Source organism: Drosophila innubila (genome assembly GCF_004354385.1).
Source record: "Drosophila innubila isolate TH190305 chromosome 2R unlocalized genomic scaffold, UK_Dinn_1.0 1_C_2R, whole genome shotgun sequence".
Taxonomy (NCBI): Eukaryota; Metazoa; Arthropoda; class Insecta; order Diptera; family Drosophilidae; genus Drosophila; species Drosophila innubila.
In genome coordinates this window covers 10,281,535-10,306,945 of record NW_022995374.1, presented here as the reverse complement: position 1 = coordinate 10,306,945, position 25,411 = coordinate 10,281,535, and the positions used below count along the sequence as shown (strand labels likewise).

Here is a 25,411-nt window from a genome sequence, read left to right as displayed (position 1 = left end):
CAAAAGTAATCCTTATCGTTTGTTCAACTGTTCTCTGGGGTATCAAGAAGCACTCCATCATATCCACCCCCTTTCTTCACCACCAACTCCACCTCCTCCATTTGTTGGTCCATTCTTGATTGTAAGCGCATTCCCATGTCGCACATAATCCCACGCAGCTGTAGAAGAATCCCAAATCCCCAATCCGAGAAACAAAATCGCCTTTAATTTGCTCGCTCATTTCAACACGCTAACACAGCCAAAGAAAGGGGGGTGGGAGTGTGGAAATGAATGTGGGTAGGGGGTTGTTCCTAGGTTTATATGTATTATGTGTGGGTCTAAGCATTTGACATGGTGTGAACACGCGCATAAGGCCAATTCAATGGTTTTCAAATGTACAACAACTGGTTTGGGCTGGGGGTTGTTGTACTGGCTTGCCCCAGGGCGGGGGTGTGTACTCCATCTCATGTCTCATGTGTGTGTGTGTGTGTGTGTGTGTGTGTGTGTGTGTGTGTATACAATTGGTTGGCAATTTATTTAAATATCGGCACGCAGTTGGAAACGCAATGCCAACTGGAATTTTATGCCAAGTGAAACACATTTCAGCGCAAATAAAACGAAACAGCAGCAACAATAACAACAACAACAACTGAGAAATTTCGGCTGCCAAAAAGGAATTTTTTCAGCTGCCGTCGAGCCGAAGCAATGCATGGAGAGAGGCAGAGAGGGAGAGAGGGGAGAGAGGGAGGCTGCGATTGCTACAGCGACAACGACAGCGACAGCAGCTGATGTTAATAGCCCAGCGGGGCCAAATGCCGGCTGCTGCCAGGCGAAATAAAAGAGAAGAACAACAAGAAGCTGTGGAAGAAGTAGAAGAAGAAAAAGAAGTGCAGACTGCGACGACGACGACGATGTCTGGGCAGGCAGTTGTTGTTTCCCCTGCCTCAGTTCCTTTGCTGTGGCTGTGTGTGTGTCTCTGTGTGTGTGTGAGCAGCTGAACAGCTGTTTGTGACGCGACCAAACAACTGCGCATGCGCCTTGCAAAATGCAGGCGAACGCAATCGAATCAACACACGAGTCGAAACAGCAAGCCGAAGCCAAAGCCGAAGCCAGAGCCGAAGCCGCAGCGCAGCAGACGAATGAGGAAAACGAAACATGTGCGACTACCTGAGCAATTTGAAACCGAAACGGCGCTCACAAACAAATTCAACTTTCAGCTAAGCGGACGTCTCGCCGCAGCAGCAGCAACAGCCGCAGCAATTTCAATAGCAGCAACATCTCTCTCTTTTGCTCACAGTCTCTCGCTCTCTCAGTTCGTGCCGCGTGAAATATTTGGGATTCGGAATTCCATAGTCATCATTCAGTCGTTTGGCAGTGGCCCGACATGCCGGTACATTTGTCGCGTCTCTGTTTCGCTTGCCGTCAATGTTTGTTGTTGTTCGCGTCGCGTCGCTTTCACAGCAACAAATAAATAGCAAATAAATAGATCAACAACAACAAATCATGTGCAAGTAAATTGGATTCATTCACAATTCACAATTGGTTGTTAGTCAATTACGCCCATTGCATTTAGTGAGCGCGCGCGCGATTTTAGTGGGTGTCAACGCAGCAAATGTATCTCAAAGATACGCAAACAATGCAGTAAATTAAGCCAAAGTAACAATTACTACAAACTACATTGAAGCATTGCAGATAAACAATAAGTACTACTACAGTAACAACATTCAAAATGGTAAGTCAAAGTATCTCAAAGATGCACAAATGTTACGGCTGTATGTGTGTGTGCGTGTGTCTGTCCTCCAGCTAGCTGTGTGTGCAACACATGTTGATTGTTCATGCCGCGATAACGACAGCTGTCCCAGCCAACAAAACAGAACAGACACTCTCAAAAAAAAAATATATATATAGTATATCTGGAATCTGGGCAGCTGCGACGTTTGCTCTATCGATAAATATATATAAATATATCTCAAATGCGACGCATCTGTTTTTTATTTGCCCAAACACAGCGCTACAAACTTGGCTAGTAACTGGATGTTTTGCATTGCCAGTCGAAATATTTTGCAGCGAATTCATTTTGTCAGTTTCACGTGTGAAATTATAAATTACGAGTATTTCCCCAGTGAATTCACCGTGGAATGTGTGTGTTTGAGTGTGTGTTTGTGTGTGTGGTGTATGCGGAAGTTGCTGCCAAGCAATGCCTTTAGCCTTTAGCCGCCGTCTGTTTCTGATGGCCATCCCAACTGCAAATAATTGCAGCTAGCTGCCATTTCAATTGCCGCTGCTCTCAGTATCTGTATCTCAAACAGCCAAAAAGCAAAACTTCTACTAACCAAACAATTGACAAATGTAAATGTATAACGAATCCTGCAATCTTATAGAATTTAAATTATATCAGTTAATTGCAACAATTATAGATAGTTTGCTACTTGGCCTGAATGGAGCACAATTTAAGCTCACACGTGCCAAATATCTGCAGCTGGCAGTTAACCACTCTTCGGGCCATCTGCATTAACAGCTGCTGCCTGCCGCCAGCTGCATGAGTCAGAGCCCAGGTGAGTTACCTGGCCTGGATTGGCCCTGCGTGCCTAACCAGCCTAACCTTGACTAACTGGCAGCTGTTGTGAAGCGCCTGCTGAATGATCTGCTCTTGCCGCAGAGCGGAAGAGAGCGGTAAGGGGCAAGTGGCAAGTGGGAAGTGGCAAGTGCCTCAGCCAGCTGCTGTTTCACCTTTTTGCTGCCGTCTGTGGCAAAACACCTGCATAAACATTATAACATCTTGTGGGCTCAACGCGAGCTCTTTTAGCTACAACTATATACCCTAACTTTTAAATATTAGTATATGCGAATGAAAACTGAAAAGTGTATGTCTTTTAAGAAAGTTTGTGCAATTTAATTCGATCTAAAGAACAGTTTAAGCTAGTCAATATATCCTATTTGTTGTAGTTTTACTATTTACTATAATAGTGTTACTTAGGGCCGTTTTTTCAATATCTATTTAAGGGGTTTGATGACTATACAACAGATATTTTGACGTAAAATGTATAGAAATCAATGTCAAATTTGAACTTATCTATTTTATAAAATTTAAGGAGACATTGAAAAACCGGCCCTAAGTATAATAAATTGCTTTAAACATATTTTATTTTATTTTTTTTTGTGCTGGCAACTTATTTTTACTAATTTAGACTTGGTTTGTCCATTAAAACTGTACACTTTATTCTTAATTTTAAATATTACATTTAATTATCAATTATTTATATTTTTGTTATTCGCTGACCTATCTAGTTATTATTACTTTTATTTTACTTAACGGTCCGTACATAGTTGATATTAAATTAGTTAAATTATCATTATCAATATTATCACTTTTATTATTATTTCCCTTTTTGAAATAATATTAATTATCATAATTTTTGTGTACTTTATTTACATAATATTAAGCTCAGACTACGAAACTGTTTTATCAATCATTAAGCAATTAAATGAAATATGCACAAACTATTCGATCTGTAAGGGTATTTAAGTTTCGGCTCAGCATAGCAAATGATCTATTTGATCAGCTTGCAGTTGAATAAACAATAAAATGCGCTGTAAGCAAGAGCAGGGCTAATAAATTAAGCCAATAGGCTAATGAAGTAACAACAATTTGCTTTACCTAAATAAGGACTCAGTAATTAGCAGTCTGCGAACTTTGTTACCACTAACAATTGGCTATTAATAAATAAGAGCTGAGGGTATCGGCTAATAAGCACATTGAATATTGCATTAGATGGACATTTCCTGATTGGCGTATTGTCAGTTTGTTGGATTGACATATTGACCATTAGCTGAAAGCAAAAATCACTGAATGCATTTGGAATTGACAGACATAGCTGTGAAAAGGGCAAAGTTATTACCGTTATAAGTGCATTGAGAGGCACAGGTGAAATGCACATGACAATTGCAGCTGTTGTTTGCTGCTTAGTGGGTGCCATGCCGCATGTGGCAAGTGGCAAGTGGCATGTGGCAACCCCAAAAATCCCTGCCCAGCCATCCATCAAGCGCTCAATCAATCATTAGCGCTGTAAACTCCATACCCCTGCCCCCTCAGCAACTCCCCAGCAGACGAAATAAAGTTGAGGCAACATTTTCACACCTTGGCAATTAAGAGACACGCCCCCTGGCGACACGACGCCTAGATGACATTGAATAATGAGACGCCATTTTGTTTGGCCACCAAACAGCTGAGCCACAGCACAATAACAACAACAACAACAGCAACCAATGACAATGGCGACCGGAAATAAGTCAATTTGCTTATTAACAACAACAACAACAACAACAGCAACAGGAACAAAACAATTTGTAACTAAGCTCAAAGCACAAAGCCAAACAAAACGCCAAAAGTGTCACGCACAGCACAACAACTAACACACACACACACATACATACACACGCAATGTTAGTATTTTTATATACGCTTAATCGAAAAGTCAAAAACAATTTTTTTGGTTTCTACTTTTTATTTTCATTCTCATCCTGAACCTGTTTCAAGCTTCTTTCGTGTGTGTGTGTGTGTGTGTGTGTGTGTTGCTGTTGTGGCACTGCAAAATTGTTGTCGCTGCAAGTGGCAGCTTATTAAAAAGACGTGGCCACAGCGCACAGAAAGAAGCCAGAAAATGTTTTCGGGCTAACACAAAAATGTCATAGAAAAAGTTGAAATTATTTCGCATTGTGTTGAAAACAATTCACAGTCTAAGCGTAAATACTTTAGCATGTATTTGTATGTTTTTTGAGAATATTAAAAATACATATTGTATATAAAAGTCCTCATATATAAAAATAAATAGAAATCAAACTAAATTCTGTAGGTAAACTAAAACTTTGATAAAGATTTTCGTACGGCTTGGATTCGAAAAAAATAATATTAGACCCAAATGAATGGAATTTTTTGGGTTAAATTTTGAAACGATTTACAGACTGCTTTAAAATAATTTATAAATTAAAATGCATAAAAAATAAAATCGTTTTGAATGTTTAAAACAAAAAAAACATTTCAGACAAAGATTCTTTATTTTAAAAATCTGTTTGCTCTAGTGTAATCGCAATAATTTATTGTTTTTTTTTTTTCATACTATGGCTATTATTATCAACAAATTGCAACAATATTGTAAGTTTCGCGTAACTATAGCTATAGAAGATATGGTCTAAAGCAAGTTTGGTATGGATTAAAGTTATAATTTTTTGTATATTTACGAGTTGCTTAGCCAATGATTTATGGTTATTATTATTGTTATGTTCTTGAGATTGGTGTTTTGATTAATAATAAGTAGTTGGTAGTTGTTTTTAGCTGTCTTAGATTATAAGCATGTTTCGAGACAAATGAAATGGGTTAAAACGTATGCAGGCTAGTTAAGTTAACACTTGCTAACCAGCAAAGAAGTTGTGCAGTTCTGGCATGCGTCATGTTGTCTATTTGCTGTCATTCTATTGAGTAAAGTACGAGGAGCACTAAGTGCTGTACATTTCATTCATCTTCTTCAAAGTGTTGCTGCCATTTTCAACAGACTCTTCATTGTGTTACTTTATAGTCCCTTACTTTTTCCTCCCCTTTCGCCTCTGCCTCCCCTCCGCCTTCAGTCTATCTGGCAATCCTTTAGCCCCAACTGTCGCCTCTTATGTTTTAAACATTTTCTAAATAGTGCGCACAAGTTGAAAAAAAGAAGAGCGAAAATAAAGAAAGACATACGCCACGACTAACGGCATGTCCAGCGCAGATACAGAGCGCCCTCTTCTACCCCCACAAGCTCTCAGACCTCACAGCCCCCTCACATTCCCTAACCTTTGTCTTTGCCTTGCCGGTTTGCTGGCAAGCGCCCAAATTGTCTGGTTGGATTTCCTGCTGCTGCTTTGGGCCAAAAACATTTGAATTGAATTTGCAGCAGCCACTGCCTCAATCTCCAGACACAGCGCTGACCTTGTCACACATATAGACACACAGATACACACACACACAAACACAGAGAGATACTTTGGGCAAAAGGGGCGTCGACAACGACAGCGACATCGACGCAGCTGCCGCAATATTTCTTGCGCCAGATGAAACGCAGATGATGCCAGGCAACAACGAACATTGAACATTGAACAACGAACGGACAAGGGGCAAGTGGCAAGTTGCAAGTGGCAAGGGAAACAGCAGCAGCAACAGCAGCAGCAGCAACTGAAAAACTGCGCCCGCCAAGTGGCAACAGCTGCCAGCTTGAAGTACAACGCGCATATCTTGCATCTCTTTCTCCGCTTGCGTCTTGTAAGTTGTCATGTGGCACAGTTGTTTGAGCTGCAACTCAAGTGCCGGCAACAGATTTTTGCTGTTAGTTGTCCGACAAAAAAAAAAAAAAGAGTAAAGAATGTTGCTGCTGCTGCTGCCGGCATGTGTTGCTGACGTCGCAGCAACATCAACCATCGATTCGAGCATGTGTCACTAATGGCTGCCCCAAAACGAAGAGAGTCAAGTGTTGTTGCCACTTTTGGATGCACAACAATTGCACAGGTGCTAGCATTGCCATCAGCAGCAGCTGCTGTCAGTCGCAATTTTTAATTGAAAACGACAGCAACACGACACCGCAGCAACTGTCGAGTGCAGCCCTGGCCACAACATCAACGTCACCGTCACCGTCAATGGCACGTGGCAACATGTGTTGCCACCCCACGTCCTTTCTGCTTAGCTGCCTGCTTGCCGACACGACTGTTGCAGACAACTTGGCTGCGCAAGTAATCAACAACAGCAACAGCAACAACAATGGACAACGGCACGTGCTGCACTAACTGAAAATCATTTTCCAATCAGACACAACAACAACAACAACAATAAGTACAAGAGCCAAAGCAGCTGGATTATCTTCAATTGGCAAGAATCCGGCCTCGTTTCGTTTGAAAATTGCATTTGGTGTTGCAACAACAGACACCGACACAGACACAGCAGCAACAGCTGCAGCTGCAAGGCATCAGCTGCATAATTGAAATTCTGGCAACATGCAGCAACAGTCGGTAAAATGTTCTAGCCGTCGCGACGTTGCAACAGCAACAACGACAACAACAACAACAACAATTGCTGTTGCAGCTGCAACGCCAACGTTGACTCGCTGAATGGCCGCTTAATGTCCAGGCGAGGCATAAAACAGTTCATATCGAAAATAAAACAGACCATAAAGCCGATTAAAAGCGACACTCGCTCAACTCTGTTTGCTGATGATGTTGTTGTTGCTGTTGTTGCTGTCGTTGCTGCTATTGTTGCTGTTGAGCTGCTTCCTCTGTTGCTGCAACTCTTTGTTGTTACTACAATTGTTGTTGTTGCTGCTGTTGGTCGATGTGACATGACATTATCTTATTATGCCTGACACACTCACACACACACACACACTCACACTCACACACATTCACACACACACGTGCGGTAACTAGTGTTAAATTGTTGTTGCTGCTGCTTTTTGTGTTTGTGTTTGTGTTATGTGTAATTTAAAATGACGCTGATGCTGCGGCACGTTGCAGACACACACACCATCTACACTTGTGGCAAGGAGACATACATCAGCAACTAGCGAGGGTTGCTTTCACACTTACATATAGAACTGAAGAGCTATAAATATTTAAAAAAACCCTTTCACGAATTATTATATTATCATCATTTTATTCAAACAATCTATCTTAATAAAATACTACCTAAATATAACAGAATAATTAATGATATATGATGGAAAAATAGATGGAATTGACAAGATTGTATTACTTAAACTGTAAAAAAAAACGTTTAAGCAAATTTAATATAAATTTTTGTGTAGTATCTGTACTAAGTTATATCTAGAGTATACATAAAATAGAAACAGATTTGTAAACGATTTAAAAAATTTAAGACATTATTTTATATTATTAAAATATTCATTTTTTTGTGCTCGGCAAAAAAGTCACGAAATGTGTTCCTAACATAATTAAAAAAGGCCAATGCTTAGATAATTCTATCATAATTTTCAGACATATTCAAATAGACAAAAATGTGTAAAATTCTTTAAAATGTTTCGCAATATTTCAAAATTTTTGTTAGGATATTCAACGGTTACACATTTGAAGTTCCAATAACTTCTTGGGCAGCACACAGACTCACATTTAAGACTTCATGTGTAATGAAGCAGCTGACGCAGCCAGTTGCAAAAAAAAATAAACTTTTTACTGTAAAATACACACACACACACGCACACAAACCGCACCCACACACACACATCAACTCGCATTGAAATAAGTACGTCCTTTTGTTGAAATGTACAAACATGGATTGTTATTGTTGCTGTTGTTATTGTTGCTGCTGTTGTTGATGTTGCTGTTGCTGCTGTTGCTGTTGCTGTTGCTGTTGCACAGGTGTCGTCGCCAGTAATCTCTTTCAGGCGGCGTTGGCTGCGAGCGCCACTTGTGCATAATGACGCAGTCCACACACAACTACAACTACAATTGTACAAAGCCGGACTATGGGACTATGGGATCATGTGTGTGTGTGTGTGTGTGTGTGTGTGTGTGTTAACTGGACTCGTCCACGCGGCTGTCATTTACACACACACACACACAGACACACATCTGTTCCCAGTGAGTACGTGAACTGGCAGCTTACAGCTAAAGCACATGCAGCTGTGCTGTGATTTCAGCCATCCCCAAAACTTCCAGTTCTCCCTCTCCCTTATAGTTAGCAACCCTTCATAGCTGTGAGTGTGTGTGTGTGTGTGTGTGTGTTTCTGTTGTTGTTATTACAGTTGGCGCGCCTTTTTGTTAACTCTGCCACAACTGTTCCTCTTTCTTCTCCTCCTCCTCCTTCTCCTCCATCTTCACCACTTGCTCCTTTTACAGCTGTGAGTGTGTGGTCTGTGTGAGTGTTTTTGTTGGCAAAAGGGATAAAAGTATAAAATGCTTTGGTGTCCAGCCACATGGCCAATGTACTATGGGCCTATTAGTCAGTTTTTCTGAACCAACATTGATTTTTTAAGTTGATAAAGTAAAACTTTTGACAGCAATCAATTTAAAATTAGTATTCAAATTTATGATATTAATAAAATAAACAAAGAATAAAGTTTTGTCATCAAAAAATTCTATTTTCAACCCATTATATTGAATGGATCCTTCATATTTCACGACCCTAGAGTTTGGTTCGAGTGCAATCGTTATTCAACTCCGCAGTTGGCTCAGCCCAGGGCTGCAGTTCACCCGAGGCAAATACGCCGTAGAAGATGCAACCAATCAAATGAACACAAGCGGCCAATGTAAAGATGGTCGTCCAGCAACCAGTGGGCTGATTTGAAAGTAACATGAACTTAAGGCCAGTTAATAAAATAAACTACTATTTAACTTACATTTTCCTGAATAAGTGCGTCCATCACGAGGGGCACAATGAAGCCAGTCAGAATGCCAATGCCATTGGAGAGACCCATCAATAAACTCGCATAACGTGGCGCAATATCCAAATAATTCACATAGTAACCTGAAACGGCTAGACCATTAAATGCCACACCGCAAAGCAAAGCGATCATGACTTCATTCTGCAAGAATGAAAACATAAGTAGGATAATCAGAGAAGAGTAAATTCCACTTACTACAGTTGAGGAATGTGCCAGACGGAGAAAGCAGAGTCCCTCTAGGACAAAAGCGCAACAGCTGAAAAGCTTTCTTACGTTTGTAGGGGAAAGGATGCTCTTCTTCCGTAAAAGATCCGCCAACATGCCGCCAAGGGGCACAATCGCCAACAAGATTAAAAAGGGCAGAGCATTCGCCAAACCGGTCTCATCAAGCTTGAAACTGAATCTGTGCCTCAAAAACGAAGACTGATACAGAACCAGCAAATAAAAGTTCCACTGACGACAGAAATTTGCCACAATGATGGCATAAAAGGGCATTGAGCTACAGATTTTAATCCAGGGTATTGTAGCATCAATCGATCTCTCTCTTATTCTAGATGTCGACGATTCCTCCAACGAATTCTCAATAAAGTTCAACTCGGCTGTGCTAATTGCTGGGTGCTTCCGCGGCTTCTCAAAGCTCAGCCAGATCCAGAAGAAATACCAAATAATTCCAAGGAAGCCATAGACATAAAATGGCGCTCTATAACCAAAAGCATTAGCCAGGAGTCCAGATAGAGGCAGACCCAGAAAAACGCCTGCATACGATCCCGAGAAGGACAATGTGGCAAGGCGAGTGCGTTCCATGGGTGGCGCCCAGAAGCGCCAAATACCAAGACAAGCCGAATTCAAAACACCCTTGAAATACATAAAAAAAATCAAGCAAAATAAAAACTCTAATAGATGAATAAATAAATTGTATATATGTACTATATACTTCTACTTACGTGCTTATCTTATCAAAATTAAATTTGTGTCTGACGCTAAACTAAATTTCGATCTTATGATTGACTTACCTCAACAAGTCCTTGCAACACACGCAACCAAATCAGCACATGACCATGCAACAGCGTCATGATAAGTGGCAACAACAAATTCAATGAGGCGGAGCTGACAATCGATAGACCAAAGACTTTATTCGCCGGAAATTTGAATGCAATAAAACCACCAGGTATTTGAGCAGCCAGATATCCCCAGAAGAAGGCTGAGTCCACATGACTTTCCATCGAAACGGTCCAGTTCATAAAGATGGTCTGAAAGGTCGAGAAAAATCAGATCTTTAAGGACTCCTCTATGATTCTTGGAGAAGAGATGGCTTAAGATCTTCAGCAATTTTGGATGCTCATTTACTTACCCCATCTTGTGTAAATGTGTTCTTCGCAACCTGCATATTGCATCGCATACCGAAGGCAATCAGGAATCCCACAAAGGCCATGCTGGCGATTGTGTAACGCTTCCGCATACAAGAAGTCTTACAGATCTTATCGATCTTTCTGAGAGGGGGCCTTTCAATGTCCTCCAAAGAGGCGAAAGAATTTCCATCCGCAGGTCTTTCATTATTACCAGGCAATATTTCAAACTTTTCCATACTTGGCTTCCAGCTAAAAAAAGGTTCAAAGCTCTAATCAGCTTTAACTATGTTAATAACAATGAGTTGATCAGCAGTATTAGTGGTCCTAGGGCTTTATTATTATAAATGTGCTTGATCATCAAACTGTTACATTAACAGCTGTTACTAAAAAAAACACTTGCTGTTAAAATGTTAATTTTTGGAATGTATCTTTGACGTGACATAATGTCAACCAAGTCTAAGTTTTTCTTTTATGCATTATTTTGAATTTGTTTAAATATAATTAATTTTCTGAAAATAACACAAAAACTTTATCGGTACACAGTAGTTCTCAAAATAAATCTGCTCACCGCCTTAAAACAACCACCGCAAACAAGCTGCTGATATAGACTGAAAAAACTAGGAGAGAGAATCACGTATTATGGAAGATCGTGAGAGAAAGTAAATTCTATATGAAAATACGTTATCTATAAATGTACTAGACGTATACTCAAATCTTCGCTCCCATTGTATTTATAGGAACATGAATATATTAATGCAATTTTATAAATTCTCTTAAGAATACAAATTTTATGACGAACAGTTTCTCAAATTAAGTATATATGCTATAAATAAATTATTTTTTAATTAAAACAACTTGTAAAGAAATATTTAAAAATAAGTGTTGGTACGAAGAAAAAAAATACATTCTAAATATCAAGTTTAAAAAGCTTGATTTTAGCTTGAATTTTTTAAGTATAAGTGTGTTCAAGATATAATTCCTAAATTAAGATAATACGTAAATAAAATGTCACAGATATTTAAAAATCGACATTAAAAAAGACTAAGAAACCAAAATTATTTCATCTAACTGAAAACAAATACTACAGAGCCCCAAAAAATGAAAATATTTTTTAGAAAAACTGGGCTTTATTTAAGTATTTCATACTTGATTAATGATTTTTTTCTGTGTACTATCAAATTAAACAACATTGTCTATTTTTAAGAATTTTGGTTCACAAAAGTGGCCGCTCGGCCCATAGTACAATGGCAGGCGAGTGCAGACTTTTGGGTTTTGGCCTTTTTTTGGGTTTTGGCCTTTTTTACACACGAATTAAATGAATGTCGTTGAATTTTTTATGATTTGTGCAGAGGCCTTATTGAAAATTATGCGCGACTTGTTTTGTCTTTGTCTTGCTGTTGTTGTTGCTGTTGCTGTTGTTGTTATTGTTGTTATTGTTGCTTTTAATTTGTCATTGCTTTGCTAACGGCTTGCCTAATAGTTGGCACGCCCGCACCGCCTCCACCGCCTTCACTCCACTCTACTCCACTCCGTTTAAATAATTACTTTTTCTTTTAGCAATTTCGCCAGCAGCCGTTGCCAACGTTGTGCCAGCTTGGCAGCTGCCCCAAGTTTTGTGGCAAAAGTTCTGCGGGCGACATTTTCCATTTTAGCTGAAGCTGAAGCTCAAGCTGAGGCAGCTTTGAAGTGGCTGCCCCCAAGGGGCAGGCAAGGGGACAGGCGTGAGAGGGGCAGGGCACTGGCAGGAAACAACTCAAGTTGAAGCCTGCTACTTCTGCTGTTGCTGTTGTTGCTGCTGTTGTTGCCTGCTGCCGCCGACAGGACGACAGCTGCTTGAGCGACGACAACACGACTGCTTCTGACATTTGATTCATTCGTCATAGCGTTGGTCTACGGTCTATGGCTTTGCCTTTGCCAAGCAGCTGCTACCAGCCAGCCAGCCAGACAGCCAGACAGCCAAAGCTATTAACTGATTCAGGGCAACCGCCCACATGGCCGCCCACTCACCTGGCGCACACACAAAACACTTGTTGTTGCCGCCTGTCACGCATGTTTCGCTTTGTTAGTTATTTGCCATCGTTCCCCTTCATCCCCTTCGCCCCAATAAACAGTTGACAAGTGTTATAGACGCCATATGCTGGCTTGATCCGTCATTAGTTGCCTTGCCCCCGCCATGTGTCTCTTGGTCTTGCCACTTTGGCAAACGGCAGCTGCCGTGTCAAGTGTTTATTTTTAATAGAATTTCATTCGCAGCATTTTTAGTAATTTGCGTGATGCGAAACAGCTGCTCAACATCTGACTCTCTCTCTTTCTGTCTCTCTCTCGCCCTCTCATCATCTATGTCTCTCTCACATATTTGTAATACTCGTAGTATCCCCCTTTCGGGCCAAGTGCGACGATTGACTTTAAACATTGCGCCAAAAACTGTTTTTACACCTCAAACGGCCAATTGAATTGTGGCCAAAAGGGGGCCAACAGGGCTGAGGTGACTGTAGATCCAAAACATGAATGAAAATGAGCAGATTTTCCCCTTCCGCTTCTTGTTCTTTCTTTTTTTTTGGCTTTTTATTCCTTTGCGCTTTTGTTTATGCAGTCGGCAAGCTGCACAAACTCCCACAGTTCCAGCCCAGGTATTTACATATTTTAGTGATAAAAATCAACAAATTTTCCCCATGCTCACTCGACATGGGTCCGAACCGGACATGAACATGAGCAGGTGCGTGCCAAAGGGTGCTGTATCTGAGTGGTTGGGTGGCTGGGTGGCTGGGTGGTTGTACAATTGTGCGGTTGGGTGGGAGGCATGAGATTCATTCAATAGGTGGTAAGTGCACACTGAGTGCCTTGTTGCCTTGTTGAAAGGCACGCAGTTGCCTCAAATGAGTAAGGGTGATTGTGGTACATCAATTGCGTTGAAAGACAATGCACACACTCACCTAAACACACTCAACCACACACACACACCCATGCACGTCAATTGACTCAATTAAAGTGTTGCAATTTCCACACGAATTATAGCAACAAATACAATATTTATATTTACTTCTTTAATTTAAAAAATGTATTTATGTAAAATAATTTTATTAAATATTTTTTTTATTTTTTTATCTGATATTAATGAGCAATATTTAAGGAACTACAACAAATTTAAATTAATTCAACAACTTCAATCCGTCAATATTCCTTACGGCATATCAGTTATCAATATTTGGCCACTAAATTGGTAAATGGACAGTGATGGAAAAATATCACTGTCCATTTCTTTAATTTTTAAATAATTTTGTTAAGGATATTTAAAAAAAAACAAAAATTTTTATTTATTTAAAAAATCATGGATTGCATATATACGAAAAACCCTTTAACCAACTCTCAGTAAACAAATACATAAACATATTATTTAAAAGCCCACAGAATTTATAAAGAGATTTTATTATATTTTAAGGATATTTTGAAATATTTATTAAATGGGATCTTCAATTCAGAACTTGTAATATTTTTCCATCACTGTCCATTTCATTAATTTTTAAATACTTTTTGTTAAGGATATTTAAAAAAAACAATATTTATATTATATTTATTTGAAAAATCATGGATTGCATATATACGAAATACCCTTTAACCAACTCTCAGTAAACAAATACATAAACACATTATTTAAATATCCACAGAATTTATAAAGAGGTCTTGTAATATTTTAAGGATATTTAGAAATATTTATTAAATATAATCTTCAATTAAGAACTTGTAATATTTTGTATTACCTAAAAGCAAAATAAATTAAACTATTAAGAAATTACAGACATTTCCGCTGTAAAATGTTTTTATTTGTTCAGCTGCTTACTCTTTTTATTATGTTTCTAACTTTGTTAATAGCGTGCAATTCAATTATTAATATATTCTATTGATATCCTTGGACAATCTAAAAGGGTGTAGCAACTAGCTCCCGATTAAATCAAAACAATTGAAATAAAGCTCGGCATTAACAATTCCCATTGTTGGTACCACATTGCTGTTGGGACAACTAAACAGTATTGCATTTAAGGCCGGGCTACAGCTGCCCATAATGTGGCGCAGTCACAGGCCCAATCACGGACCCCCAAGCCCCCAACCGCAGGGTGGTAGGGAAGGGGAGGAATGGAGGGAAGTGCAAGGTCTTTGTTGTTTGTACGCCCAATTTGCATGTCAGACAACAATTTAATCAAATTGAAATCAAATAATTTGAAATCATAATGTGAGAACTTTGTCACTTGATGTTTTCTGTTTTGATCGATGCATGGGAACCTGTACAGGTTGTACTGGCTGTATTGGCCGCCTGCTTCTAATTACATTTTGTTGGGGCGTTGTTGTTGTTGTTTAAATTCCTCAACTAATTTGCGACTATTTGCAGATGGCGCTCGATGGTAAAGCGATAATTAAGGAGGAGATTACCGACAAGGACGCATATGACGCGGCCACAGCGGCAGCAGCAGCAGCAGCAGCGGCAGCGGTCGCAGTGGCAACATCAACAGCTGCCTCATCCGCGTCATCGTCAGCGGCCTCATCAGCAGCAGCCGTGGCAGCGGCAGCGGCAGCGAACACAGCAGCGACTGCGGCTGCAATTAGTCGACGGCTTAAAGGTGAGTGGCATGGACAGCACATGGGAATTCGAAATGAGAGCTGTTAATGAGAGCTGGGCAAGGGGTATGTGGCATGTGGCAAGTGGCATGTGGCAAGTGGCAAGTGGGAGAATTGTGATTGTATGTGTGGCAGTGTGAATGGAGATATGCCTGGCATACATTAAGGCGTTTAATTGGGGACTTGCGAGCTGGGATTGGGATTGGGATTGGAATTGGAAGCACAAGTGCAGCCAAGCGACAGGCACGACGATTGATGGTGTGAATGCCAACAGCTGTGTGCGTGTAGCTTTCTCCTCCTGTCTGTCTCTGTGTGTGTGTGAGTGTGTGTGTGTGCGTGTGTGTTTCTTTTGCTTGTATTGTGACGGGGAAAAAGAGCACGAAACAACAACAAACCAAAATGTTGCGATACAGAGAGACAGAGAAAGAGAGAGTTAGAGATTGGTTTGAGTTGCTATTTATTAGATATCCTGTTACCAGGGAGAACTTTTGTTAAAATATTTTATTTTTCTTGTGTCGCTTTAAAATACTGTGTCTAACATTTTCATATTTGTCTGCTATTTTTTGTTTAATTTAAAATATATTTCAATTATTACGAAAAGTCAAAAACTAAGCAAACTTCTAAATTCATTGTATAAATAAAAAAGATTTAAGGACGACCAGAAAGCAGTAGTAAAAACATTTTTAGTCATGAGTTTATTTATGGTGACAACCCGTTATAGATAACCTAATCAGATATAATATAATCGAAATATTCGTAAAGAAATATTATAAATGATCCCAGTATTATTTAAATAAAAGAGTTCTAAATAGAATAAATATATATATATTTTTTTTAATTTTATATTAATTCAAAAATACCTGAAATAGCACAGCAGAAATCAAATAATTCAACAATAAATTTAATTGTTAAATAAATTGTATTAAATATTTTAATTACATGTTCGATAGTTCATTTGAAGTGGATACAATACTCATTATTATAGTTTAAAACGAACTGATAATAACCATGATCGCATGTTATTTCAAGATCTAATAAAAACTTGAACAATTGATTTAATATTAATGAAATAAAATTAGAGATTTCATCTTAATCTAACATCGTTCCCGAGAGAAACCCGCTCACATTGAGAGTATATAGCCAGTTAATTTTCTGTTTTTTAAATGCTTCCTGAACGCCTCAGACTCAAAGTAAAACTACAAATTGTTTGATTCAACTGTTTGCTGGCACCGCAGAACCCACAGCAAAACTTTGTGTGTGAGTGTGTGTGTGTGAGTGTGTGTGCTACAAGGTTTTTCTACTTCCATCTTCTTTTTGTACGCTAGCCCAGAAAACAACAGCCGCTGTTGGTATTCCCAGCAGCAGCAGCAGCAGCAACAGCAATAAAAACAACAACAATGCCAACCCGCATCTAGGAAAAAACGTTGCCTGCTTTTAGGGGCTGATGTTTTGTGTGCTTTGCTTTGATTGTTGTTGCTGCTTTTGTGGTTGTGTTGCTGCTGTGCGTACCTGTGTCAATTCCCAGGCCATTGATGTGTGTGTGCTCTTTCTGCATTTAAGGCGCTTAAATTCTATCAAATGTTTGTCTCTAATTAACATTCAAAACTGAAACACTTGAAAAAAAAGAAGAAGAAGTAGAAGTTTTGTTTAACAAATGTTTGCTGTGTGTTGCAGAGACGCCCACAACAGCAACAGCAACAGCAACAACTATAACAATTCAAACTTCATTATGGCCGCCTGCTGCTGTTGCCAATGATGATGATGATGATGATAATCACAAACAGCGCATGATGAATATTTGCCAAAATGATTGTTTTCCCAAATGACTATGCCAGCAACAACAGCAACAACAACAACAACAACGATAACAGCAACAACAGAAACTAAACTTGCCAACGTTTCGTTTTGTGCGCTCGACTGCAATCTATGAGACGCAGCTGTGCAAATTTCTGTTGCCCGCACACACACACACACACATACGAACACATATACAAACACACTCACACACATATAGACTGCCACTGGCCCATGCTGCGTATACGTAACCTTAAATCGATGGCTGTTGCTGCTGTTGCTGCTGCTGCTGATGCTGATGTTGCGCCAGCCGTTGAGGCTCCCACAGTGCCGCATTGCCACGCCCCCTTAAGCCTCCCACGCACACACACACACACACACACAGCAGCACAGAGCAGAGAAACTCACACAAATGGCCAACATTATGTTTTAGAAAATATGTGAATTGTCAACACAAAATTTTCGTAAATAGTTTTTCGTGGCCGAAACATTTTTCGTGCGCAGTCACAGCGTCACAGCTGGTCCGCAGGCTCCCAGGGGTACAACTTTGGGTCAGTTGTGGTTTTTGCGGGGGCCGAACAAAAGTTTTAAGCCCCAGACCAAATGCAATATTTTACAATTGTACACAGTCGGTTAGATACTCAGTTAGATAGATAGATACATAGACAGATACATTTACAGAGTGGACGACAGATACACTATCTGTTGTACTTAGTTAGCCTGTTTCTTCTTCTGCTTCTGCCTCTTCTTCTTCTTCTTCATCTGCTTGTGTTTTTTTTTTTTTTGCATAGCAGCCAATTACAGGGCAGGCGGCATCATGTGATCCATCATTGTCTATGTTTGGCGTTTGATAAGCCGCCGCCAACTCAGTTGAGTGATGCCTTCAACTCCCTCTCACTCTCACTCACTCTCCAACTGTATGTGTGTGTGTGTGTGTGTGCGTCCTTCGATTGGCGTGCCTGAATGGCTGTGAAAACACAGCCAGTTGCAGCTGTATCCACAATCATTATCACAAAAGCAAACTGTGCAGCAGCCACAGCGGCAACAGCAGCATCGACTGGTTGCCATCAACTTCGCCAACGCCATCGTCATCAGCAGCAGCAGCAACAGCAACAACAGCAGCAGCAGCAGCAGTGGCAACATTTGCACCCCACACCAACCAACAAATTCACACACACATATAAACAATTTCCATTAGCTTGTGCAAACAAAGTTTGTATGTGTGTGGTGTGTGTGTGTGTGTGTGTGTGTGTTTGGTCGCCAATGCAAAACAGGCGACAAAACATTTGCAAACCGAATTTCCGTTGCAAAATTCACAGCAAGTCAAAATGATAGAGAAAGACATAAGAACAAAAGGAAGTGATAGAGACAGAATTAAATTAAGATGCGGTTGTCATTAGACTAGCAAAAATACGTATATTTAATTTTAAATTATATAATATAAAGTATATTTTAAATAAATATGGTAAAACTATTCTGTTTTATTTGATATAAAATAATTCTTTCAATAATTGCTCGAATAATACAAATAAATTAATTTAGAATTTATGAACATAAAATATTTTTCTTATCAATAGGATAGTATAGTTTAGTATTATGGACAATTTTTTATTATTATAAGTATTTTTTTAAACGAATCTAAGTTAAAATATTATTATACCCATTTTATAAGGTCTCTGATAACTATCGGACAGATATTTTGATGTATATATAGGATTTATATAGGATTTAACAGGACTATTTCTGTTTTAGATTCATAAGATCAAAGCACTGATTTTTGTTGTAAATCTAAATTTTTATTGAAATTATCATTGCTATTCCGGTTTTAAATTTTGGCAAGCTTTATCGAAAGTGACGATCTTTAACCTGTTCTTATTTCATTGGAAATGTTATGCATACTGAATTCCCCTTGAGCTGGTGAATTTAAGTATTATAAAGTGAAAAAAAAATATTTTTAAAGTACTTCGAATAAATGCAAAGTCAGAAAATACATTTTTAGAAATCCTCTTAAAGTGGCAGTGATAACCTAAACAGGCCTGTATCTCTTTTTATACCCTGAGCCCATTGAAAATGGTATAATGTGTTTGGCAGAATGAATGTAACTGGCAGAAGGGGGCGTGGCAGACCCCCAAAGTATATATTCTCTTGATCAGGATCAACAGCCGAGTCGATTGAGCCATGTCCGTCTGTCTGTCCGTCTGTCCGTCTGTTTGTCCGTCTGTTAGCTAGAGACTTAAAACTTGGTATGTAGCTTCCTGGATACCATAGGCAGAACAAGTTTGTTTTTATTTTTGGATCGGACTACTATATCATATAGCTGCCAAAGAAACGATAGAAACGGAGCAACCTTGCTTATGTCTGTTTTAAGGTGCAAAGTTGTTTCATTTCATTAGCGTAAACGTTTCCTTTGTCATTTGTCGCCTGGCCGGCAACTGCTGTGCATTCCCCTCTCCTCCTCCCGCCCATCCGCCCTTTGTCATCATCAACTCGATTCTCGTCCATCTGCGCACTGCGGCTTTTCCGTTAAGCTTTTCATTTTTGAGCTACAGTCGAGTGCGTTGCTGTTGTTGTTGCTGTTGCTTTGGCAGGATCATGGCTAGGCATGTTGCCCTCCCTTCTCCTCATTCCCTACTCTCTTCATCCCTGCATTCGGTGTCCTTAGCATGCTATTAGTGCGTGGCGCTTGATTTGCTTGCTTGGCTGGGCTTTTGGTGCTTGTTCCCTGGCAAATGGCACCCAAAAATGTTTGCTAATTTATTTCCCATGTTCAAACAAATTTGTTAATGTTGCAACCTACTGTGCCGAGAACAGGACCGTACAGGATGGGACATGACCGGACTGGACGAGACAAGTGCTGTAGCTTGTTGTGGTCAAGAGAGAGAAATATATTTGTGGCATGGCTGATGTTGCAGTTTCCGAGTTTGAGCTGCTACAACAGCTTCTAATGCATTTGTAATGCGCTTCGCCTGCACATCCTGTCTCCCTGTCTTCCTATCTCCCTCTTCCTCTCTCTCTCTGTCTCTGTCTCTATGTGAGACTTGTTTCTCTTGGTTGTTTATTGCGAGTTAACTAACGAGCCAAGTCTGTTTCCTTCTTCCTTTTGCAGCCAACAGCAGCGGCAGCAGCAGCAGCAACAGCAGCAGCAGCAACGGCGACAAGAGCTCCTCCACCTCCTCCTCGGTTGGCTCCAGCAGCAGCAAAGACATGTCCATCTCCGCCAGCAACAACAACAGCAACAACAACACAGTCAGCACAGCCAATGGCAGTCGAGAGAGAGAAAGGGAGCGGGAGCGTGAGCGGGAGAGGGATCGCCTTTGCCGCACACCGCCGGATTCACCGCCAGATCTCTCGCGCAGCCTTGCACCGCGCTCACCGCACTCACCTCCACAACAGTTGCATCCACATCAGCGTCCACAGCGCAACGCCAGCGCCTCGCCCGTTGTGAACGGAGGCGCCACCTCTGCCACATCGCCCACGCCGGGGTCGCAACATGCCGCCTCCTTGGCCGCCGCGGCAGCAGCTGCGGCCGCTGCACATGTGGAGCAGGCGCGTCTGCTGTCCAAGCTGCGCAAGTTCCTCGGCGCCTTGGTGCAATTCTCGCAGGAGCTGGGCCAGCCGGAGGTGAGTGAGAGGGTGAGGGCATTGGTGTTGTCGCTGTGCAGCGGTGCGATATCGCTGGAGGAGTTCCGGCTGGCGTTGCAGGAGGCGATCAACCTGCCACTGCGACCGTATGTGATGCCGCTGCTGAAGAACAGCGTCGCGTTGATGCAACGCGAGATTATGGCCCTGGCACGTGCCACAAATCAGTCGACGCTGCAATATGTGACCAGCAACGAGCAGGCGGTGATGGAGCTGACGCCACACGGTGTGGCAAGCGCCGAGTTTGCCGACATATTCGTGCAACTGGAGGCGCCACAGGCGGCGTCAGCCAATGCCAACGGTGGGGCACTGTTCAAGCGTCGCTCGTCGGACTCCATGATGGAGCATGGGGCACACAACGGCCTGCAGGAGTGGAGCGAGTACATGGCCAGCGGTGGCGCCACAGCCAACACTGCCACCAACTATGCCCCACCCAGCAAACGCATGGCCATGCATCCGGCTGCCTCCCACCCCGTGCTCGCCTTTGACTACAGCGCTGCCGCTGCAGCTGCCGCTGGCGATGTGGCAGTGGCAGCAGGTTTCATGCAACGCGATGAGCGCGACCTGCGACATGCACCACCCCAAGTGGCACGCGCCAACAACAATGCTGCTGCTGCCAGCAATGCAGTTGCCCCCGTTATTGCTGGTGTTGGTGTTGTTGGCGGTGGCGGCGAGGAAGAGTGGAAGAACATACACACCATGCTCAACTGCATCTCGGCGATGGTGGACAAGACCAAACGGGCCATCACCATCCTGCAGCAGCGTGGCATCGAGCCGCAACATGGCGGTGGCAGCAACCAGGAGCTAACTCCCGCTGCACTTGCCGAGCTGCGTCGCCAGACCGAAGAGAAGGTCGCCGAGTTCAAGCGGAATGCCGAAGATGCCGTCACCCAGGTGAGTTCATCACTGTGAACCGTTCCCTCCACACACAGCTCCTCAATGCATCGATTTCAGGTCAAGCGTCAGGCTGTCATCGAAATTCAACGGGCTGTCGTTGCCGTCTGACCAACTTCAAACTGTCATAACTTAATCAAAACTAAACCGATTTTCAAGTGGAATGTCATTTTGATCTTGATTTGGCCTCTAAATTCATTCTGTATTCAAATTTTGTTCATTTAGAAAATTTAATTATTTTCGACCAATATTCGATTTCGATGCTAAGGGTACCCCCTTTGAAATTATGGAAATTCAAAATTTTAAATCTCAAGTTTTCACTTTTAATCAACTTTTTATATCGTAATTAGTATAAAACGACACTTTAAACTTGATTCTGAAGCCTTTCATTTTTTTGTAAAAAATCATGAAGAATTGGATAGAAATTTTGACTTGTAAAGTGACTAACTCTGAAGTCTGACCAACTTCAAACTGTCATAACTTAATCAAAACTAAACCGATTTTCAAGCGGAATGTCATTTTGATCATAATTCGGCCTCTAAATTCCATCTGCATTCAAAATTTGTTCATTTAGAAAATTTAATTATTTTCGACCAATATTCGATTTCGATGCTAAGGGTACCCCCTTTGAAATTTTGAAAATTCAAAATTTTAAATCTCAATTTTTTTACTATTAATCAACTTCTTATGCATCGATTTCAGGTCAAGCGTCAGGCTGTCATCGAAATCCAGCGGGCTGTCGTTGCCGCCGAGACACGCGCCGCTGAGATCATGACCCAGGAGCGACTGCGCATGGAGAAGTTCTTCATGGAGATGAGCCGTCATTCCAGTGGAGAGCGCGATCTGGACAACAAGTCGCCATCCATAACCAGTGCACAGAATGTAGGTGACAGTTCCATTTATAATTACAATATTTTTTATATAAATTAAGCACAATTAAATTAATTCTTTTCAAGAGTTAGAATTTCCATTTTTAAAACCATTATTTTGTATAAAAACTAGGTACATTCAAATTAATTATTCTTAAGAGTTAGAATTTCCATTTTAATACCATTATTTTGTATAATAATTAAGTACAATCAAATTAATTTTTTTTAAGAGTTAGAATTATAAGAGAAATATTTGGTTTGATTTTGAATCAAGTCTTGACTAACTTCCACAGTAATTTTAATTTTATATTTACACAATTTGAAATCTATTTTCGATTGATGTATATTTTTTGTCATTTAAAAACGTTCAATTAGAAGACGAAAGAAATCGTATTAGTTAAGCATTTGTATCAATATAAATCTTATTTTAATATCTTATCAATATCTTATTTTAAAAATGTTGAATTGATGTAAAATATTTATTTTTTCTTTTAAAAAAGTTATATAATAGTACGATAGAAATCGAGCATTTTCATTATTTTTAATATAAGTTTTAATTTATTTATTTAATTTCTGGGTATGGATTTTTCTTAAAAATTGTATGTTTATATTAAGAAATTTAATTGAATATGTATAGAAGAAATCTTTTCTGTTTAAGGTCAATTTATAGATTTATTTCTGACAATATTTTTACTCAGGTCTGTTCCAGAAATCTCTAGAGAATTTGAAGAGAAATGGTTTTGAAAACAGCCGTTCGAAATGTTGGTGTTCCTTAAATGTTAGAGGTTTATTTTTTTTAAACATATTTGTTTTTTGCATTTTTATTCAATTAAAATATATTTTAATTCAATTTAATAAATATTTAATTTTCTCAAATCTCTTAAGAATTTTGTAGGCATTTGAAAGCAAAGGTTTTTAATTCGAACTTAATTTATTGAATTTTCAAAAGGGTGAAAGTAAAAGTTGAAGCTTAACTAATTGGTACAATATCTTTTCACTTGCAGGGCAGCAACTTGCAACAGCAATGCTGGAACTGCGGTCGCAAGGCCACGGAAACCTGCTCCGGCTGCAACATGGCACGTTATTGCAGTGCCTCGTGTCAATACAGGGACTGGGATAGCCATCACCAGGTGGGTTAACCTAGCACTTTTCCAGCTGCCACAAGTTTGAAACTTATGCTTCTTTTTGGCACTCCCCTCTCTCTCTCCCTGCGTCTCTGTCTACCTTTCACAGGTGTGCGGCAACTCACGGGCCAGCGAGCTGAGCGCCAAGCATCTGCACTCGGCCAATGCCAGCGGCCTTCGAAGTGCGATGGCCACCCGATCCCCACCCACTCCCACGGCAGCAGCTGCTGCAGCCGCTGCAACGGCACATCTTCAGGCAGCAGCTGTTGCCGGCGTTCGGGAGGCGGCTGCAGCTGCAGCAGGTGGCAGCGTAGGAGCTGGAGGCGTTGGAGGCGTTGGAGTCGCCGGAGGAGGCGCCACTGTGGGTGCTGGCACGCCCAGTGCGCTGGTGCCCAATGGGCTGGGCTCCAAATGACGCATTCGCATGATGAAACCCAAGAAGAAGTATTTGTGCTAGTCAAATTAATCGAAGCGATTGGGCGCCAATAAATATGAATAAGTAATAACGATTATATCAAAACCTACATATAGCTATGCAGTTCAACTAAAGTAAACCTTAACCAAAAAAAAAAAAAAAAATAGCAAGCAAGGAAGACAAGTTACCACAATTTTCCAAATAGTTTTCTAAAAGATACTTCAAGTAAATGATATAGAAATGTAATTTGCATTCTTAACATTTTTGCAAAAATTCCATTTGCATTTATGGAAAACAAAATCGAAATACTGTTAAATTAGTTGGTTGTGTGGAAAATCGATTAAATTATTCCAGCTATTATTTTGCATGAGGTTTTTAGTTAATTTAAAAAAACAAAACATTTTCCACACTTCCAAGCTTCAAATAATTCAATTAAATACTGTGTGAGCACTTGAAAGCTAATTAAAATAAAATAATATATAAATATTTGCACCCCTTCAAGTCTACATGAAAAGAATACTATTTAAAAGAAAGAAAAGTTAAAGAAAAGCTGTAAGTAGTCGATAGGTAACCCAAAAATGAAGAAGAAAACAAACTGAACATAGTAGTTTTTATTATTATAATTATAAACAAAATATTATTACTATTATTATTATACTATCATTATGTCTAATTTATTGTTTATATATATATAAATAAATATATATATATATATACGTATTTAATTTATTAATTAGTATTTATTATATCTCTAAATCAATACTTAAATGTACTTTAACTATAAACAACAAAATGAAAACCAAAAGCAACAGCAAAAGTAAAGTAAATGTTACAACTACAAAAAAGGCTAAAAGAAACCAAGAAATAAAGTGTTTTAAACCAAACGATTGCAATTCGATTCAACTTTCATGGGATGCAGCCTAAAATCTGGCAACATGAGGCAGCCGTTGCCTCTGTTGCAGCTCTGCTGCTATAATTTGCGCATTAGTGTGTGTGGGAGTGTGTGTGTGTATGTGTGTGTGTGTGTGTGGGTGTCTGTGCTACAAAACCACAAACTACTGTGATGAAATTTCAATTATCGTCACTCAGCTGTGCCATGTGAGTGTGCACTTGTGTGTGCGTGTGTGTGTGTGTGTGTGTGGTCGTATGTGTGTGTGAGTGTCTGTGTGTGTGGCACACCTGCTGCTGTCGCATTGCAAGCAAGCAAAAGCTCGTTAGTGCCTTGCCTCGCCTGGGGCGTCCACAACATTTGTTGCACACAAACGCACATGGCTTGTGGCTGCCACACACACACACAACACACACTTATACACACGTTTGC

General features: G+C 40.2%; 2 protein-coding genes across 2 annotated transcripts; one reads left to right on the top strand and one right to left on the bottom strand.

Annotated features, from left to right (window-relative positions):
* Window positions 1-1,640: 1,640 nt before the first annotated feature.
* LOC117785307 (protein CBFA2T3) lies at window positions 1,641-24,669 on the top strand. Its single transcript, XM_034623250.1, has 6 exons — window positions 1,641-1,711; window positions 15,129-15,361; window positions 20,290-21,682; window positions 22,385-22,564; window positions 23,556-23,681; window positions 23,785-24,669. Exons 1-6 carry the CDS (start codon window positions 1,709-1,711, stop codon window positions 24,088-24,090), a joined length of 2,241 nt encoding a protein of 746 aa, XP_034479141.1. The 5' UTR covers window positions 1,641-1,708; the 3' UTR covers window positions 24,091-24,669.
* On the bottom strand, window positions 9,067-11,329 carry LOC117785306 (vesicular glutamate transporter 1-like). Its single transcript, XM_034623249.1, has 6 exons — window positions 11,313-11,329; window positions 10,747-10,993; window positions 10,409-10,645; window positions 9,591-10,250; window positions 9,351-9,536; window positions 9,067-9,289 (listed from the first exon to the last, which is right to left on the bottom strand). The coding sequence occupies exons 2-6, from the start codon at window positions 10,978-10,980 to the stop codon at window positions 9,137-9,139; spliced, it is 1,470 nt and encodes a 489-aa protein (XP_034479140.1). The 5' UTR covers window positions 10,981-10,993; window positions 11,313-11,329; the 3' UTR covers window positions 9,067-9,136.
* Window positions 24,670-25,411: the final 742 nt, after the last annotated feature.